The sequence below is a fragment of the Tupaia chinensis genome, unplaced genomic scaffold, assembly GCF_000334495.1.
Source record: "Tupaia chinensis unplaced genomic scaffold, TupChi_1.0 Scaffold147554_1, whole genome shotgun sequence".
NCBI classification, from domain to species: Eukaryota; Metazoa; Chordata; class Mammalia; order Scandentia; family Tupaiidae; genus Tupaia; species Tupaia belangeri.
This window is the reverse complement of record NW_006207406.1, coordinates 596,625-615,293: the sequence shown is the minus strand read 5'-3', so window position 1 is coordinate 615,293 and position 18,669 is coordinate 596,625. Positions and strand designations below refer to the sequence as shown.

Here is an 18,669-nt window from a genome sequence, read left to right as displayed (position 1 = left end):
TCCTGCTGAGTGAGGGAACAGCTTCCAGCCTCTTTTCTTTCTCCTTTACCCTCATAAGTAACTTCATTAGCTTTATGGCCAGCAGGCTAAATGTCAGATTAGTCTTCAAATGCACAAGATCTTCTGCCCTCATATTAAATGCAAACTATGAACTACCTATCCCGACTGCTTTGAAAATGTTGTTTTAGTCTGTCCAAAAGCACGCTTTTATACACGGGGAGGCAAATGGAGTGAGTTTGACAAAGGAATGGATGCCTCAAGCCATCAGAATGATCTTTTTCCTTCCAACCTAACTAGCTAAAAAAAGAAAGAAAACCTTGAAAGCTTGAGAATCTGCGACAATTGCACTTTTCTGCTGATGACCCTTGGGCGTCCCCTATGCGCATGTGTTTTCGCATGTGTGTTTGTCTGTTTTGGTAGGGTCAGGAAGAGTTTGCAGCTTACACAACAGACTGCTCAACACCCTAAATCCCACCGACCATACACTTCCTGATGGTACTGGGAATTTGAGAACTTGCAGGGTTTCTTATAGGCACTACAAACACCGTTTGTACATTTTGAGGGTGACCACAGGAAATGTGAGGCTATCAGAGTTTAAATATGAACCAGGTTACGTCCCCATCGTTCTAGGAAGTGCTGGCCACCCTCTCCACATGCCGGTCCCCACCTCGGAGCCGGCAGGGATCTCTGCTGGACCAAGCGCTCTGGTTAGCTGTTTCCTGTCTGCTTTGTCTTCAGGGCCCTGGCTATTCCTCATCACAGCACAGGTCTTCTCTGGCCTTCAGTCTGGTCGTTAAGCTCCTTAGCCTTTGATTTTCTTGGTTGGACAACCCCCACTCCTTTCGACTTTCCTTAATATGGTCCTTTCAGTACTTTATTGCCCTCCTCTGGCCTGCTTCCAGGTCCTCACCTCAGTTCAAAGCTAGACATGCTGCCCTGAAGAAAACGTCTATCGGTTCCGAATACAGCGGGAGCAGAAGACTAGTATTTTGTTTGGCTTTGCTGTTGTCTGTTTGGTTTGGTTTTGCCTTCAGTACTTCATGTCATGTTTTGGTCTATTTTAAAATCTTACCCATCACTAGCCCTTTGCTGTGGGTTTCTTTCCTTCTAGGCAGTTGTCTGTATTTCCCTGCTTTGTACTCAGTAACTCAGGACCATCTGCCTCATTTAGTTCTGTAACATGAATGTCGGTCAGGCGCCCTCCAGGACTGACATTGCCGGCCTGTGCAGAGCGCTCCATGTGCTTGCTCATCTGAACCTCCTCCTCGCCCTGTGAAGTAGGTTAGGATTCTCTCCCTTCTACCCAGCAAGTCGTCGGTGTCGGCAAACAGCAAGCGATATGGGTTTGGCCTCTCTAACAAGCTGTATTCTTTTCCTAAGATCAGAGATACACCTTTAGTTTAAAATGGGCTCTGTCATTTAAAATGACACCAAAAGCTCGCCTTTGCAAGCTCAGAAGTACCTGCAGAACAGGGTTTCTTTCAGCAGCGTCAGCCTGGGTGAAGGACAGACGAGGAGAAAGCTGGCCCCACTATGGTGATGTGTTGGCACCATGCCAGGCCGGGCCTCCGGTGGTTGGAGTGGGCACGCGGCCAGTGTAGGGGAATAGACAGTGTTCCCAAAGGTCCTCTGGCCTAGTCACCCAGGAACGTGAGCTTCTGCACCCCTCTTGTGGGCTGAAAACCCCAAATCTATTTGCCTAGAGGAAGAGGAGAGGCTTTAGCTAAGAAACACTGTTACTGTTTTTTTAGTGCCAGTCCACTTCTAGTCATGACATTTTGCTCAGCGGCGGGCATTTTGTATCCTGATAATCCTCCTTTGTTAACAAACACCCACTACTCACCACTCCTGCCTGAATTTGGAAAGCTTATTGAACTACAGATTTTAATGCAAACTAATAAATAGACAACATAACTCAACCAGTCCAGTGCCTGTGTTTCTGTTTCTGGTTTTCTCAGCTTCTGCCCTCACCCTCCTTTATTATCAATAGATAATATCGATAATCTGGTCACATTTGAGTGAGCAGGCAAATCATTTAATAACTTTAAAGTATTAAAGAAGGGTATTTGAACTAGATAGCATCTCGGGAGTTTTGTGGTTCTAATACTGGTGACTGTGGGTTACATGTAGTTTGGTAGTAAACTTTTTGAAGAAGTGATCACAAATGCAAAATACTAGAAACGGATTCCACTGCCAGTGGATTTCCTATTTAACTGTGACAGTCACGTCACCATCACAGCCCTGATGGGGTTTTTAAAGCCTCGGGTCTGTGTTGCCAGGGCTTCCGGTCAGGGTCCACGGAACAGAAAAACAACTTCAGAAGACAGCTGCGGCCCTGCTCCCCTTCTAATGGGCTGTTTCAACACCGTCCTTTCAGAGCGCTCACTCAGAGCCTTAGACTGAGGGATAAATACTTTCACCGTCTCCACTCAGTGGAGAAGCTAGAAGTGGACTCCTTGTTAGGAAACCGATTCAGATGTAGTCCCAGATTGCCCAGCCCTGTTGGACCCGCTGCTGCTGTTTATATGAGGACCCCGGGGGATTGATTAGCAGTTGGGTCTGGGAAGAGAATTAGGTTCTCCCACAGGCTTTATTAAAAGGGCTTTTCTGAGGCAAATATAAAAAATAAAAATAAAGCCTTTCTTCTGCACACTTTGAACCTGCCATTTTCCTGCCTGCCTTTTCCTTTTCTTTCTTTAGCATCTCTATTTCATAAATATTTACATGGCCAGTGTTTTCTTTGCCTCTAGCCTGTCTCTCCTTAAAAAGAGGACTCCTTCCTTTTAGCACAGGCAGGAAAGGCATGGGGAGGCAGGGGCACGTGGCCTCGCATGGGTGGGGTATTCTTTCAAGCATTTGGAAAAAGCTGGGTTACCCAGTGACTGGCTGTCTAAAAGGAAAATGAGGTAAGGACAGAGTGAAGGTACTGGGGGCGGGGGATTTAGGGGAGGTGAGGCCCCATGGAAGGGGCCTCTCCCAACCACGCCCTAATTTCCTGTCAGACTTCATACTTAAACCCTCCTTAAGGGAAAAATTAGCCTTCCTTATTTTTCTGCCTTATTTTTGCTTCTGAAAGGGTGAGGGTAAGCCCCGAACACCTTGGTGCTCTCCTGAGGCTGAGGATCAGAAACGGATCAGAGGTATCGAGGGGGTGGGGTACCCGGGAGCACAGAGCAAGTATTGTCACCTTCGGTTTTTATTATTTAGGGACAGGATCTGTGTTGTGATCCTCCTACTCAGCCTCCAGAATGGCTGGGACTACAGGCTACAAGCAGGTGCCACTGCACCTGGCCTTTAGGGCAAACCTGGGCTCCAACCCCGGCACCCCAGGCAGGCCCAGCCTGCAGACCACAGCTCCGGAGCAGTTGTGCCACCACAGCTGGGCCTCAGTTTGTATTTTTATTTGCCTTGCCAGCTTGAATTCATTCTAAATGACCAGCCATGGTCCATACAAGCTTAGCTAAATGGTATTCTCTGCTCATCCCCCTTTCCATAAAAAGAGGAAAAGAGTGGGAGATACAGATGGAGGAAAAGGGACTTCACAGCCAGTTTGGTTGGAAAAGAGTGAGTTAAATAGGTTTCTTTTATAAAAACTTGGCAAGGGGGAAGGGAGTGTAAAATTTATAGCATTTCCTAAACTTTTGTGACTTTGATCCTATTTTTTTCCCCACAAATTCCTATTAAAATTTAAAGGAATAGTAGTTTGTCAACATTATTGCAACAGAGAAACAGTGGATGAGAAGGTTTGCATTTGCCACATTAAAAGTTTGGTGGTGTCCAGATTCTGGCAGCTGGAGGTGTGGGAAGACGAGGGTGTGTTGGTTCTTGCTCCCGTGTTTGTTTGCTCTCTTGCTGCCATCCACTTATTCATCAAACACTGATTCAAGGTCTGCTGGTGGACAAAGCAGCCCTAGCCTCACCTTCCTGGAGCTTCCAGCCTAGCACGAACCAACAGCAAACATTCAGCATTGTTCATAAAAATTTTCGCACAAAGAAGTACAAATAGGGAACTTGAGTACTCGTCACAGAGTCGCCCAAATACTAAGTGAATACTGTGCCATTTGAGTGTATTCCATTAAAGCCTCAATGCTTGGGGACCAGCAGGTGGTGTGGTGGTTAAGGCACTGGACACTCCCACATGGCTGATCACAGTTTGAATCCTGGACCTGGTAGCTTGCTTTCTCACTTTCTCTCTCTCTCTCTTTCTGTGTGTCTCTCTGGTCAAATTAAAATAAATGAATGAATAAATAAAATTAAATAAATAATTTTAAAAAAAAAAGCTTTAATGCTTTTTCATGTGAAATGGAGACTGTCCATTTTTTCAGGTTCCTGTGAGGATTGATAAGCTAGAGTTTGTGAACCTTTTAACACAGTTCCCTCCATATAATGGGTGCATGGTAAATCTTAGTTCCCTTCCCATCTGACGTTGATCTGGCTGTCTCCAAGAAAATTACAGAAACCAGATCTCATTTCTGTCCAAAATACCAATTGCAGCTGAATAGTTTTTATTCCCATTAGGCACTGGCTTCTGAATGCGGAGTTCTGTGTTATGTGATAGTTCGTTCTGATATTTGCAATTGGTTATGTCTAGATAGTAAAGAAACATACCAGCCAGTGGAGGTTTCCTGAGAGCATCCCTCCTTTTTCCTTTACTTGAAGTAGGATGATATCAAAACAGGTAGACCCTTTGGCCAGTCTTGAGGAGTCCAGCATGTACGGGATTATTCTTCAGTAAAGCTCCTAGTCCCAGGAAGGTGTTTCCAGCCCGACCACAGCTCCTACGGACAACTTTGCTTACCATTGCTTTTGGTTACCAGTCTTGTGCCTGACATGATCATCCCACTTCTACGTCATTACCAGTTCTTCCCCTCATTATGCGGAGGCATGGTGTGTGCCAAATGAGCCAAGATAGTCCATCTCAGAAATTCTCAAGTGAGGAGCTCTTACAGATTCATGCTGCTTTCTGTTCCTTCACCAAGGAATGGTTACTGAGGTCATGTACTGAGCTATACTCTGGATAGCTTCACCCAGAGTATGCAGATGGCTACACACTTTCTAGAAGGAGCCACTTGTCGGGCGTCAGTGTTCGGCCTGAACCACCAGTGAATGGCACTGGCCCATGCAGGAACTGGGTGAAGGCCTCCTTTTTCCATTGCCCTAAGTCACCTGTTGGTCTCAGCACAGCAGAGGAGGGATCTGTTGGCACCCTGTGAGATGGCTTGTTTCTTAGTTGGTTGGTTTTCCTTTTTGATTCCTAAAATTTGCCATGATCCGTCCCATTGGAATATCACTAAGGGATGACTAGTAGGTATTGACTTCCCTCCCTGAGGCTTCTGACTCTCTGGAATTGTGAAGGGAGTGGCCCAGCTCAGCCAGGAGTGTGAGGTCAGACAAATTGCTTTCACATTTCACCCATGTTCACTGTATTCATGTCTGCTTCTCAGAATGGGCTTATAGTTTGTAGATTCAAGTTTTGTAAATAGCACACAGAAATTACTGTATTTCCAGTAAGCATCAAATAAGTACAGTCTAAAAATTCCCAGTTTGTTGTTACTGTTTGTGTTACTAATTGTCAGCCATGTGTAACTAAGTGTGCAAGATACTTCTATAATGCATATTGATTCCAGGAAATGATCTCACCAAAATAATTCATAATCCACATTTTAAGCCATTTATTTAGACTGCTTTCTGTTTGCATGTCTCTTTAAAGGGAAGATTGAAATAAAGTGGCCTTTATTCCCTCAGAAATGAAGAGGTACCTAAACTAGGGTTGTGAAAACTGGGTTGCTCGTTATATTGTAACCCACAAGCATGTAACCATGTCCCTTTCACTGGACTTTAGGGAAAAGAGTGCAAATTCGGAAAGCACCTCAAGCTGTTTCCGACGCAGTGCCTGAGAGGAAAAGGTCAACCCCCATGAACCCTGCGAATACGATTCGAAAGACACATGGCAGCAGCAGCATTTCTCAGCGGCCATACAGGGACAGGGTGATTCATTTACTGGCACTGAAGGCCTACAAGAAACCTGAGCTGCTTGCTCGACTGCAGAAAGATGGCGTCAATCAAAAAGACAAGAACTCCCTGGGAGCAATCCTGCAGCAGGTGAGGACAGCTGGAGAGAGCTCCTTCTGCTCACCCTCCTGTGGAGAAGTTCATTTCAGAAGACGTGTTGTTGTCATTATTACCAGCATTATTGAGATGGAGAACTTGCAGGATCATTTGATCAGTGGTATAGGAAATATAACTCCTAAATATTAAATTAAGTCCTCTTGCTTTAAGCATTTAATTAAACACTAGTTGAAATATGGCCATTATCTTCATTTGTAATCAGTTACATAAAATTTTAAAATCCTTTGGGACCAGCCGTTAACGTAATGGCTATGTCGCTGAACTCCCACGTAGTTGACTGCAGTTCGCATCCCAGACCCGGTGGCTTAAAACACGCCGGGCATGTGTGCGTGCATGCCCAAGATCCCGAGAGGAGAATGGAGGAGAAGGGATTGCGGTATGGCCATCCCCTCTGGGGGTGATTTCTCGCTTTCTATTTCTCTGTCTCTCTCTGTCTGTCTGGCGAGCGCACACGCCCTATAGCAAAAACCTCTCAAAAAAAAATTCCTATTAAAAAGCAGGCAATGATGCTTGGTTACAGTCCTGAACCACCTAAACTATCACCTTAATTTCCATTGGTTTATATAGGTGAGGTTATGTAATGTATTCTGTCAGTCTTTGGGTGGTGAAAGCCAGAATACTTCAGCCCACAAAGTAGGTTAGAGTGTGCCTTGCCTTGTATACTCCTTGCTGCCCTTATTACTCTGGCTTTTTCTGCCCTTGGGTGTGCCGAGATCGTTCACCGTTCTGCATTCCACGATACAGATGTATAAAGTATTAGTTGTGATCAGTTTCCCTAAGTATAAAAGTAGGCCATTAAAGTTACTGGTTTGTCAGACTGACTTACTGTATTTTTTATGTTGACTTCAAGTCATAAATGTTGATTAGCATTCAGATCCACCATAAATGGTAGTCGATCTCTTTATTCATTCTAAAGCAATAGTATGTCCAAAGTTCTTAAACTTCATCAGCTAAAATAACACCTACAGGTTTTCATCTGCTATTCAAAGAATACTTTTAGGTCTCATTTTTTATTTGTTGTTTCTTATGTTCAAGACATGCTACAAGACCCAGTCTAGGTGGCACAGTCTATAGCGTACTGAACTGTAGTGCTGGAAGCTATATGGCCATCTGTGGGTTGGATCCCTGGATTGGCCTGAAAATACACCTGGCACACATGCAGGAGCCTAGGATCCTGACAAGCTGGAGGCTGGGGAAAGGGAATTGCTGTGTGATAAGACCTTAGCCAGGGTGCTGTCCCCACCCCTACCTCTCTCTCTCTCGTTCCCATGTGCTATTATGAATTTTAAATTGTTTTTAGCCAATCCCCAGGACATCAAGAGATTCCAGTCAGTCTCAAGAATCTTTATGAAATCCTTTGAGCACATTATAGAAACACTTAGCTTAAATCCATATGTCACATAGCCGTTTTAAGAGCTTAAAAGTTTGGATGAGAGAATGGATGAGGATGGGGTATGTGTATGTGTGTGGTTTTGTATTTGGGGAAGGGGGAGAATCAGGTTAAAGAATCACAAAATAATTGTAATTAAATCTCCACAAAGATTGTCAATTACCTTGTGGGTTAGAGGATGGAAGAGGCAGTTCACATAGAGGATTCTATTGAAAACTGCAGTAGTTACGTGATTTTATGTGAGTCTGTATAGACACACATGTCAAAAAATATAAGTATATTTAATCTCTGAGCGTGGCCATTACTAGTGTTGATCATTCAGTAGAATCTAGGGCATAGTTGCATCCCAGCTGCATATTAGAATCCCCAGGGAGCTTAAAAAAAAAAAATCCAGTGCCTAAACTCCACCCCAGACCCAACTAAATCCAAGTGTCTGAAGGTAAAGTCTGAGCACCAATAGAGTGTATACCCTTGGTGAGTCTAGTGTGTGATATAGGCTGAAGATCACAGCTGGTGAAACATCCATAGAAGGGCTGATATCTACCATTGCTCAGTGCATACCATATGCCAGGCACCATGCTCGTCAGTTCATGGGCATGAGCTCGTTTAATCTTCACCAGGAAGATTCTAGAGGCACATTCAGAACTTTAAATTAAAATAATTAACCGTAAGTACTCTTTTCTGAACATTACTAGCAGCTAGTAAGAAAACTTAAATGACTTGTACTTCAATAAAACCTACCAAAAGGAGACCCAAGAGAGGAGAAGGAGCACATGCCTAAAATCTCAGCAGGATGGAGGAATGGAGGGAAAAAAGAACAGATGAACAGATTTTCCACACCATTAGTTACCTAAAATAATTGGTCCTGCTTTGCCTATGTCAACAGAGGTAGTTGATGATTTGTTATTTATGGCAAATAAATAAAAACACCTTGCCAACATTATTTTAAATAATAGGTTTGGTTTTCAGAGGTTTTTTAATTACCAAAGGTCATGTGCACTTGCTAGAAATGGAAAGAGAAAGGAAGAAACTGGGCATGACCACACCATAATCCCTTCTCCATTTCTCCTTTTGGATTTTAGGTGCACACACACACGCACACACACACACACACACCCATGTGCTTGGCATGTTTCTCAAGACACCGGGATCAAACTCTGGTTGACCATTTGGGATTCAGGTCCCTTAACCACTAGCCTATTGGGCCAGCCCTGAAGTAGCGAGATTTTTTGTTTGTTTTGTTTGTTTTTAAAATAAACTAGATGGTAATTCTTAATAAAACTTGAAATATTAAACCTAAATTTAAAAATGCTTAATATTTCCATCAGGAAATTTGTTTAATATGGCTTGTTACAGAACTGGTGTATATTTATAAGACTTTTTGTTTGGTTGGTTTTTGGCTTTATATTTGTTTGGAATTAGGGTTAAGGTTAGGGTTAGGGTTCTTTTTATAAGACCTTTTAGAATGACTATTCCTGGAAAGCTGTTTCTCTTTTTGTGATTTGTTTGTTTGACTTAATTGCCAGAGGGTGTGTGCTCACTAAAGACAAAGAAACGGGTGAGGGGGGAGGATTGATCATACTGCAGTCCGTTTTCCACTTCTCCATCCCATCAGAATTTTGAGTGTATGCATGCACGTACACACACACATGCCCTGTGTTTTTTCAAGCACTTGGGGCTGGCATTCGAATCATAATTGGTCATGTGGAATCTGGTCCCTTAACTAGTACTCAAGCTCAACATTAATTCATTCGATTCCATTTATTAATTACCTAGAATATACCACACTCTGTTCTAAATGTTGGAATCCCAAAGTGACCCCAACAGAATATTCCTGCCCTTGTGGAACTTCTTCATGAGACAACCAGAAGTAGAGTGGCGAGTCCAGAGGTACTGGGGGAGGGCTCAGCTACTTCGAGTGGAGAAATCAGGGAGCCACATTCTCAGATAGATACAGTTTAGTGGAAATTATGAGCGAAAGACTAGTCGAATTAGCACTTCTGGGAGACTGGAGGAAGAGAATTTTTGGTGTGTTGAAGGTAAAGAAGTCCAGAGTGCAGGGTAAAAGAGAGGAAGAGGACAAATCCCAGAGGGCCTTTTTAGACCACAAGCAAGTATTTAGCTTTTATTTTGAGTGAGATGGGAAATCATTGCAGAGTTTAAAATAAGGATATGCAATAATCTGATTTATTCTTTTAATAAAATCACTCAGACTGAAAGTGGTTGCAGGGGGTGGGAGGGGGCACAGTAAAAGGGAGAGACTACTGAAAAGAGCCTACTTCCTGCAGAAGTCCAGATGTGAAGTATCGGTGGTTTGAACTGGTGCAACCAGTAGAAATGGTTTGTCACGTAGGAATGTGTTTGTGAGAAGACTTACTAGTGGCTTGACTTTAGAGAGAGGGTGAGGGATAGCATGGATCTGAGCAACTGAATGGCTATTGAGCCATTGACCGAGATGAGGAGTGATGGAAAAGGAACAGGTGAGAGAGAGGAGGGGAGAGACCAGGAATTCCATGACAACACCAGTTTGGAGAATGTCCATTGACATATCCGAATGGAGCTACATGTCAGTAGATGATGACACTTGAGAGTTCCATGTTCAGAGGGGAGGTGGTCCATATACATTGGGTCATGAAAGCCTTAGAGCTGAATACAATTCTTTTAGGAAATGAGAATGTAGCAAACCATCCATCCAGACAAGCCTGAGACTCCAGCATTGAGAAGAGTGAATAAAAGAGACTTAAAAAATAAAGTCCTTGAGGGAGGAGGAGACTAGGAGACTGTCCTGTTAAGAAACCTGGAGGAGGGGACCAGCAGGTGGCATAGTGGTTAAGGCACTGGATCCCACATGGCCCACTTACAAGGCCTATAACCTGGAAAGCATGCCAGGCAATATGCATGTGTCCCAAATCCCAAGAGAATGTAGGAGAAAGGATTGTGGAGTGCCCATCCACCCTGAGGGGTCATTTCTCACTCTCCCTCTCTTTGTCCAGCGATCACACATGCTCTATAGCAAAAATAAATTTAAAAGAAAAGAAACCTAGAGAAGAAATTACTGTCCGGTAAGATGTCCGTATGTCTAGTACTTGGGGGGTGATAGAAAAGTGAGAGGCTGTTATGTTTATTCCACTTTAAGAAATTTAGTTGTATCCTGTATTAAATTACTTTCAAATTTGAATTTTAAGATTAGCCTACCGTTTTCTACTTTATAACAAAATTAACAGATTAGTATTTAGCTGAACCATGAGGGAAGCATAAACTATCTTGTTATATTTGATAATACTTTTTAAAAACACAGGAAGTGATGAAGGAGTGATTAAAGCCCATTCCAGTAGGAAGCGACAGGTAGACATTCCTTTCTGCTATCCTTAAAAATTACTTTTGGTTTGACACCTAAACCCACATTGTGTGATTAGTGGATTACAGGCCTGGACACTCTAGGAATTGTATTTAAAGGCTAAGGAAAGATTACACCTAGGAATCAACTGGCTGACTAATAACAGTCATTTGGGGGCTCCTTTGGTTGATGCTTCCATTTATTGGTTTTCAGGAATTTCAAGGACTTTGAATGAGAGTGGTTCTTCAGGAGAGCTGGTAGACACCAGGTGCTGTTTATCAAAAAAAAAAAGACAAGGGCAGCAGAGTCAGTATTTATGGAGATAATGTCTGTTGATGACTGGGGGGAAAGTTTGTAACCAATGTTTGGGCACGCTTTGTTTTCTGCTTAATATAAATGATCACGGACTTTTATCAATTATCTTTATTAACTCAAACATAAGGGAGTTAATGACTACAAGCAAATAATGATGCTGGTACTATTTATTATAACTGTTTTTGAACTCCTTTGACTATCAAAAAAAAGTCCTCTTTTTCTTATGTGGGCTTATTATTTTATTAGAAAATAGAGCAAATGTTATGGTCATTTAGGAAAAAAATTTAGCTATGTATATAAAGATTTAATCCCCCAGGGACCAGCAGGTAGCTTGATGGTTAAGGCACTGGGCTCCCACTTGGCAAACTGTGTTCAAGTCCCAGGCCTGGTGGCTTACTTCCTCACTTTCTCTTGCTCTCTCTCTTTCCCCCCCTCCCTCCATCTGTCTCTCTCTCTCTCTCTCTCTCTCTCTCTCTCAAGAAAAATAATAAATTAATAAAACTATTGTGAAAGGAGAGGGGCAGATGGTGGTGCAGTGGTGGACTGCAAGGTTCTGTGAGGCAGCCCCACAAAAAAAAAAAGAAGAAGATTTAATACTCAAAATGAAGTTGAATAGCATTTATAAAACTGGCATGTATAAAACTAGCAGCAGGTGGTATGGTGGTTAAGGTGCTGGACACTCCCACATGGCCAACCAGGGTTCGAATCCTGAATCTGGTGGCTTGCTTTCTCACTTCCTCTCTCTCTCACTCTCACCCCTCTCTGGTCAAATTTTAAAAAAATAAATGAATGAATAAATAAAATAAATAATTATTAAAAAATAAATAAACTAGCAGTCCCTTTGGGACCAGTGAGTGTAATTATTTTCAGTATAAATTCTAAAGGTTGCCTATTTTAAGTTAGGAGATAGTTAGCCCAAATATCTAAATTCTCTATTTTTACACCATGTACCAGGTGGCCAATCTGAATCCTAAGGACCTCTCATATACTCTTAAGGATTATGTTTTTAAAGAGCTTCAGAGAGACTGGCCTGGATACAATGAAACAGATAGACGGTCATTGGAGTCGGTACTCTCTAGGTAAGTCCTTTTTGCTCTTAATTTTTTTTAATGATGCAAATAATTACTTTAGCCACTGCTATTTTAGTATTGAGGTGGGCAAGAAAAGCCAGAGTGAGCTTTCTATCATGAACATGTTAAAATTCTTTCCAAAACCTGAAACACATGTATCCTTTACAGAAAACTCAATCCATCTCAAAATGCTGCCAGCACCAGCCGCTCGGAATCTCCTGTATGTCCTAGTAGGGACGCTGCATCTTCTCCTCAGGTATTTCTTAAGTTACAGAGTCAAAAACATAACATGTACCTTCCAAGAGCCACCATTCAGGTCCTTTCATTTATAAGTGAGGAAATTAGACCCAAAGAAGTTGTACAACTTGCCTGTCCACAGCCACACGGCTACCTCATGACGGAGGCTGGCATTGCATTTGGGTCTTGGCCCCCAGCCCAGCTCTCTGTCCACCACACAGCTCTGCTTGTCAAAACACTCTACTTAATGTGGACCTTGCTTTCCATTTTTATAGTTTACATTTTGTGGTAAGACTATCTACTTTTCAGTTTGGTCACTAGCTAGACAAGTTATCCAACCCATGCAATTGTTAGATTATATAGAAAATATCTAATTTTGTCTGAAACATGCTCCAGAGAAATATTCTTGGGGGAAAATGTATTTGCAATAAGCAAATAAACAAAAAGCAATGGCATATTCTTATATGTTTCCTTAAAGCCTTTTCCATTGAATCCTGACCAGAATACTCCTAATCAGGCTTTACTGCATTTTAGAATTTCCCTCAAGAGATTCAACCCATCCTGGAAAAAAATGAGCAGCTACTGGATGGTGCTAGCGTTCGAGCCCTCTGGTTCTCAGCAGACCAGCTGGCCTCGAAATTCAGTGTCCCGGGTGCTTTGGACAAACAGTGGGACAGACTCCCTAACCCAATGCCACAGACACAGTGTCCTCTCTCTCTGGACCCTTCTTCCGAGAATTAGGAGAAGCAACAGACACATGTGCAGAGAACAGTAAGCAGTCCTTGGGCAAAAGGCTATTCAGAACCCAGAAGATGTTAGAGACCTATTATGAGGAACAGAGAAGGGGCAATTTAAATAAATAAATAAATAAATAAATAAGGCAATTCTATCCTTGCATGTAAATTGTCTTTGGAAGTCCTATTTTTCATGCCAGCTATTATGAAGCTACTTCTACTCAAAATATATACTGGATGCTAAATTGAAAACAAAATAAATTAATGAATTGATTACTTTTTTCTTTCAAGCTAAAGTGCAAGCCACAGGATTTATTTACACATCAATATGTTGGGCCAGTAGGTGGCTCAGAGGTTAAGGCAGCTGAATCCCACATGGCCGACTATGTGATGAAAATCCCAGACCCAGTAGCTTTAGAAATATGCTGGGGGCGTGTGTGCCCAAAATCCCAAGAGGAGAATAGAGAAGGGATTGTAGCATGGCCATCCTCCCTAAGGGGTGATTTCTCACTCTCTCTCTATATATTTATCTCTCTCTTTCCCCCCCCCCACCCCAGCTAGTGCTTGCACTCTATAGCAAAAGTCTGAGAAAAGACTTTTTAAATAAATAAACATCGATATGGATTTATGTTTCATACTTTCTCATTGTCCAAATTTCCTTTTTAACTTAATACTACTGTTGTCGCTGGATTGGGTTAATATAATCATGATTTTTTAAAAAGTAGTTCTACATCTTTTTAATTGATCAGTTATGAAGACTTATTTTCCAGTCTAGTGGAAGAGATCCGTAAAGGTTTAAAAAAAATAAATAACATGTCAACAATGTCAGAGATACTTAAGAGAAATTACACTGTTGGCTTTTTCCCACTGTAAGACAGGTGAAATGATAAATAACAGCCAACATATTTATAACTGGAGCATTTTAATAGATTAAAGATGAACTAAATGGAGGCTTATTGCCTTTTACCTAGCCTCATTAGCTCTCATTGGGTCAAATGACACCAATTGCTTCCTCCTCTCATTTAATATTAACTGGGGCAGCCGTGGCCAGCGCTGGAGGGTGGCTCCCTCTATTTAATTCTCTCCTGAGTGGTCAAATCCACAAATCATCAGTCTTTTTAGGAATCAGGTAAGACTGAATAGCTAGAATTGCATGCGGACTTGGAGAAACGTTATTTCCCAGGTTCTGCTTTTAGACATTAGACATTAAAATGTATTTCACTTTTGGTTTGGTTTTGTTAATGTTCTGGCTTGGTTTGGTTTAGTCGATTGGTTTGTTTATTTTCTTAAGTTTGGAGAATGGTTAATGCAACCCTCGTAATACATTTGAGTCTAAGATGACTGTTATTTAAGTGTCACAGGTAGGTTGGATTTACTGAATTTCAGTGCAAAGCAGCTCATAGTTTTTCTCTTTTTCTCCCCTAGAAACGGCTTTTGGATTCAGATTTCATTGATCCTTTAATGAATAAAAAAGCTCGAATATCTCACTTGACAAATAGAGTACCGCCCACCCTAAATGGTCATTTGAATCCTACCAGTGAAAAGCCTGCTGCCGGCCTCCCTCCACCCCCTGTAACTGCCGCCCTTCCCACCCCTCCACCGCTGCCTTCCACCCACCTGCCCGTCTCCAATCCTCCTCAGACTGTAAATTCTAACTCCAATTCCCCCAGCACTCCGGAAGGCCGGGGGACTCAAGACCTGCCTGTTGACAGCTTTAGTCAAAATGGTAGCATCTATGAGGACCAGCAAGACAAATATACCTCTAGGACTTCTCTGGAAACCTTACCCCCCAGTTCAGTTCTACTAAAGTGTCCAAAGCCTATGGAGGAAAACCATTCAATGTCGCACAAAAAGTCCAAGAAGAAGTCAAAAAAACACAAGGAAAAGGACCAAATCAAAAAGCAGGACATTGAAACTATTGAAGAAAAGGAAGAGGACCTTAAACGACAAGAGGAAATTGCCAAGCTAAATAACTCCAGTCCGAATTCCAATGAAGGTATTTCACACTGGGAAAAAAAAAAAAAATGCGTATGTTAAATGAACTGGAAGAGCATAGGATCATGAGTTTGAGACTGTGCCATTTGTAATTAGTCATGCTTTTTAATTATTGATCTTAGTACTATGCTTTTGGGCAGATTTTTTTCTTTCATTTTATAGCAGTCATTTTCGGTCTCTTTTTAGCCAAGTAGTAAACATAGTTTCTCTATTTGTTAAGAAGAAAATGGCATTTGAAAATGACCCTGTCATCCTCCAGAGGCTCCCTTTGAGAAAATGGACTTCGATGTTCTTTTCATAGTACGATGCAACCGCAACATGACCACTCTTGAACTGATTTAACCAGACACACATTAGCTAAAAATATTCATTTCCTTCTTTCCCAAAGAAACAGGGTCATCCCTGCCTTAATTAATATTAACCCAGGGGAAATGTCAAATTCTTTATAAAACAGGCAAGGTAAAATTACATTTGCTGATCCAGAACCTCATCTTCATTTTGGGTGAAGGCAGTTTGTCTTTTGCAAAGCTGTTGGCTATTATTAGCTTGATAGATCTAAAGTACAGATCTCAACAGAGTCCTGTTTTAGTAAACAAACATCAAGTGTCATTTGTAAAATTAACCGTTTATAAGGTTTTTAGAAAGCTTAAACGAAATTCTTCGTGACCCAAAGAAACTTAAAATAATGCTTTATCTCTGCAGAAAAGCAAATCAGTAGAAAGGCATTTACCTAAATTATATTGGTTTTTATAAATGAATGATAAGGGGGCAGCAAGTGGCATGGTGGTTAAGGTGGCGGGACTCCCACATGGTCGACCGTGGCTTGAGTTCCAGACCTAGAGGCTTGAAAATCACCCCGGGCACGTGTGTGCACATACCCAAATCCCAGGAGGAGAATGGAAGAGAAGGGACTGTGGCATGGTCATCACCCGTGGGGGGTGTTTTCTTTCTTTCTTTCTTTCTTTCTTTTTTTTTTAAATTTTATTTATTTCTTTTAATTTGACCAGAGAGATACAGAATGAGAGAGAGTGAGAGAGATGGAAAGTGAGAAAGCAAGCCATCAGGTCCAGGACTTGAGCCGTGGTTGGCCATGTAGGAGTCCAGCGCCCTTAAGTCACCACACCACCTGCCGGCCCCATGGGGGGTGTTTTCTCTCTCTCTCTCTCTCTCTCTCTCTCTCTCTCTCCTGCCCCCCCTCTCCGATGAGTCCATGCACCCTGTGGCCAAAATCTAAAAAAAATTTTAAATATAAATTAATTTACACTGGGGCAAGCCTCATATCCTAGTAGTTAAGGTAGCCAAATGAATGACAAAATTAGAGTTTTCTTATTTAAATAATGTCTGTCCTCGGGACCAGCAGTTGGCATAATGGCTATGTCACTGGACTCCCATGTAGTCGACGGTGGTTCGCATCCCAGTCCCGGTGGCTTAAACGCACACCGGGCACGTGTGCGTGTGTGCCCAAGATCCCAAGGGGAGAATGGAGGAGAAGGGATTGTGGCATGGCCATCCCCCCCCCCGGGGGGGATGTCTCGCTTTCTGTCTCTCTGTCTCTCTCTGTCTATCTGGCGACCGCACGCGCCCCATAGCAAAAACCTCTAGAACGCAGAAGACCCAAGTCTATCCTTTAACATTGCTCCCAATTTTAAGCCCGGAACACCTAAGACAAAATGGCATAGGAAAATACAACTTTAGAAAAAATTACTTTAAAAATAGAGTTTTAAAGAGTGTTGTGCTCCCATATCTTGCTCCTAACACTGGAAGGATATAATCCTGATATTTGACTCATCGTTTGGCTCTATGAAGAGAAACTCTGATTTCTTTTAGTGTACCTCCAAAGTAAGAGTTGTCAAATGGTATGATATGGTGCCTCAGCCGAACTGGCATGGGTGTATTGCATGTCAAAGAAAATCGTTGAAATATTTAGAGCGGTATAATATTATATAATGACCCAAGAGGTAGGGGTAAACATTCTTCCTCCAACACTCTTGTTCTGGAACGTTTCAGGTCAGGAAAAAGTGAAACTCTATGTTTAGAGTCTGTAAGGGATTTCTGAGCAAACCCCACTTCCCCCACTTCCCGCACTTAGATGCCAATCTGGAGTCAGAGGATAGTGCCACGAAGTCTAGATTTCTATGTGTTGAGACTCAAGTGTTCTCAGAGTTAGAGACCTGGAGACGCAGACACAGTCTCTCGAATTCCTCGCTGAGAATATGGCACCTTTCATCAACTGAGGATAGATCTAGACCCCCTCTCCTGCACCTTTCGGAACTTACCTGTTAAAGGCAACCTGCACGGGCACTTTTCCTTTAGGACTCAGGCTGTTTTGAAAGCATGTTCTCTTGACCAAGCCTGACCCATATATATTGGCTTGTCGGGGAAATCATGGTACATTTCTGCATAGAAAAACAGAAAAAATAAGCCTGACTTTGCCAACAACCTAATGTGTGTGTGTGTGTAGATAAAAAAATATGGTACTTTGTCCTTTAAGATATTAAACTGAGAAATTATCAAATACTCATTTTATAGACACCATATAATGTTTTGCCAGCAGGCATGGTTAGGGTGCCAAAAAAAAAGGATAATAAAAAGTTTAAATCTACTCTCTGGAAATGGTATTATCCACAGTATAATACTGATAGATTTAAACACTCTGAGAGCATAGTCCTGAGCAGCACCTTTTTGTTTTTGTTTTTGTTTTTTGGTGTTTTTGTTTTTGTCTTTTGGTGTTTTTGTTTTTGGTTTATGGTGGGGTTTTTTTTTTGGGGGGGGCGGGCTAAAAAAAGTATTCTGAGGGCTAGAGCTCAGAGAAGTATAAATCAACATGCAGTAATACCTTATTTTAAATCACTTTAAACCGATGGGAAAGCTTTCTACTGGGTCCCACTGTCTGCATACAAAAAAGGGCGGCAATGCAAACACAGTGACCAAAGCAGTCTGCTACCTGACTTTATTGTCTCATCTGCCTTGTTTGAATCCCATGAAAAGTAGATGTTGATGTAAAATTTGTATCTCCCATTGTCTGGCTGCATCTGCCACCACAGTCTTTGAATTGCTGGGCAGATGCCACAACTGTTGTTGAGAGAATAGAAGAGTGACCTTGGGTTAAGATGGAATTCCTTTATTGTGCAGACACTGCAGTAGCCAGGGTGCTTTAAATGCCTGGCGTCAGTTCTGCTGGCGCTGGTCATAGGGCTTCTATTGTTCGTGTTCAATTGTATTCCTTGCTCACTGTTGCTTATTGAGATGGAAGAATAGAATTTGAGGAAAAGTGTTCCAGATGTTTCTAATCTATTTTAGAATTGCAAGCATTTGATAACCATACTGGTTGATGAACGCTCTGAATTTCTTTTTCTTTGTAGGAGTTAAAGAGGGTTGCACTGCCTCCACGGAACCTTCTTCAACAATTGAACTCCCAGATTATTTGATGTAAGTTCATATGTCTGCCAATGGAAAGAGCGG

General features: G+C 42.1%; 1 protein-coding gene across 1 annotated transcript in view; it reads left to right on the top strand.

Annotated features, from left to right (window-relative positions):
• The window catches only part of ELL2 (elongation factor for RNA polymerase II 2), a 111,397-nt gene that overhangs the window by 63,110 nt on the left and 29,618 nt on the right, over positions 1–18,669 (top strand). Inside the window, exons 5-9 of the mRNA XM_006169874.2 lie at positions 5,843–6,102; positions 12,126–12,250; positions 12,410–12,497; positions 14,638–15,208; positions 18,570–18,636. Of these exons, the coding sequence (XP_006169936.1) occupies positions 5,843–6,102; positions 12,126–12,250; positions 12,410–12,497; positions 14,638–15,208; positions 18,570–18,636 (1,111 nt within the window). The remainder of the gene's footprint in view (positions 1–5,842; positions 6,103–12,125; positions 12,251–12,409; positions 12,498–14,637; positions 15,209–18,569; positions 18,637–18,669) is intronic.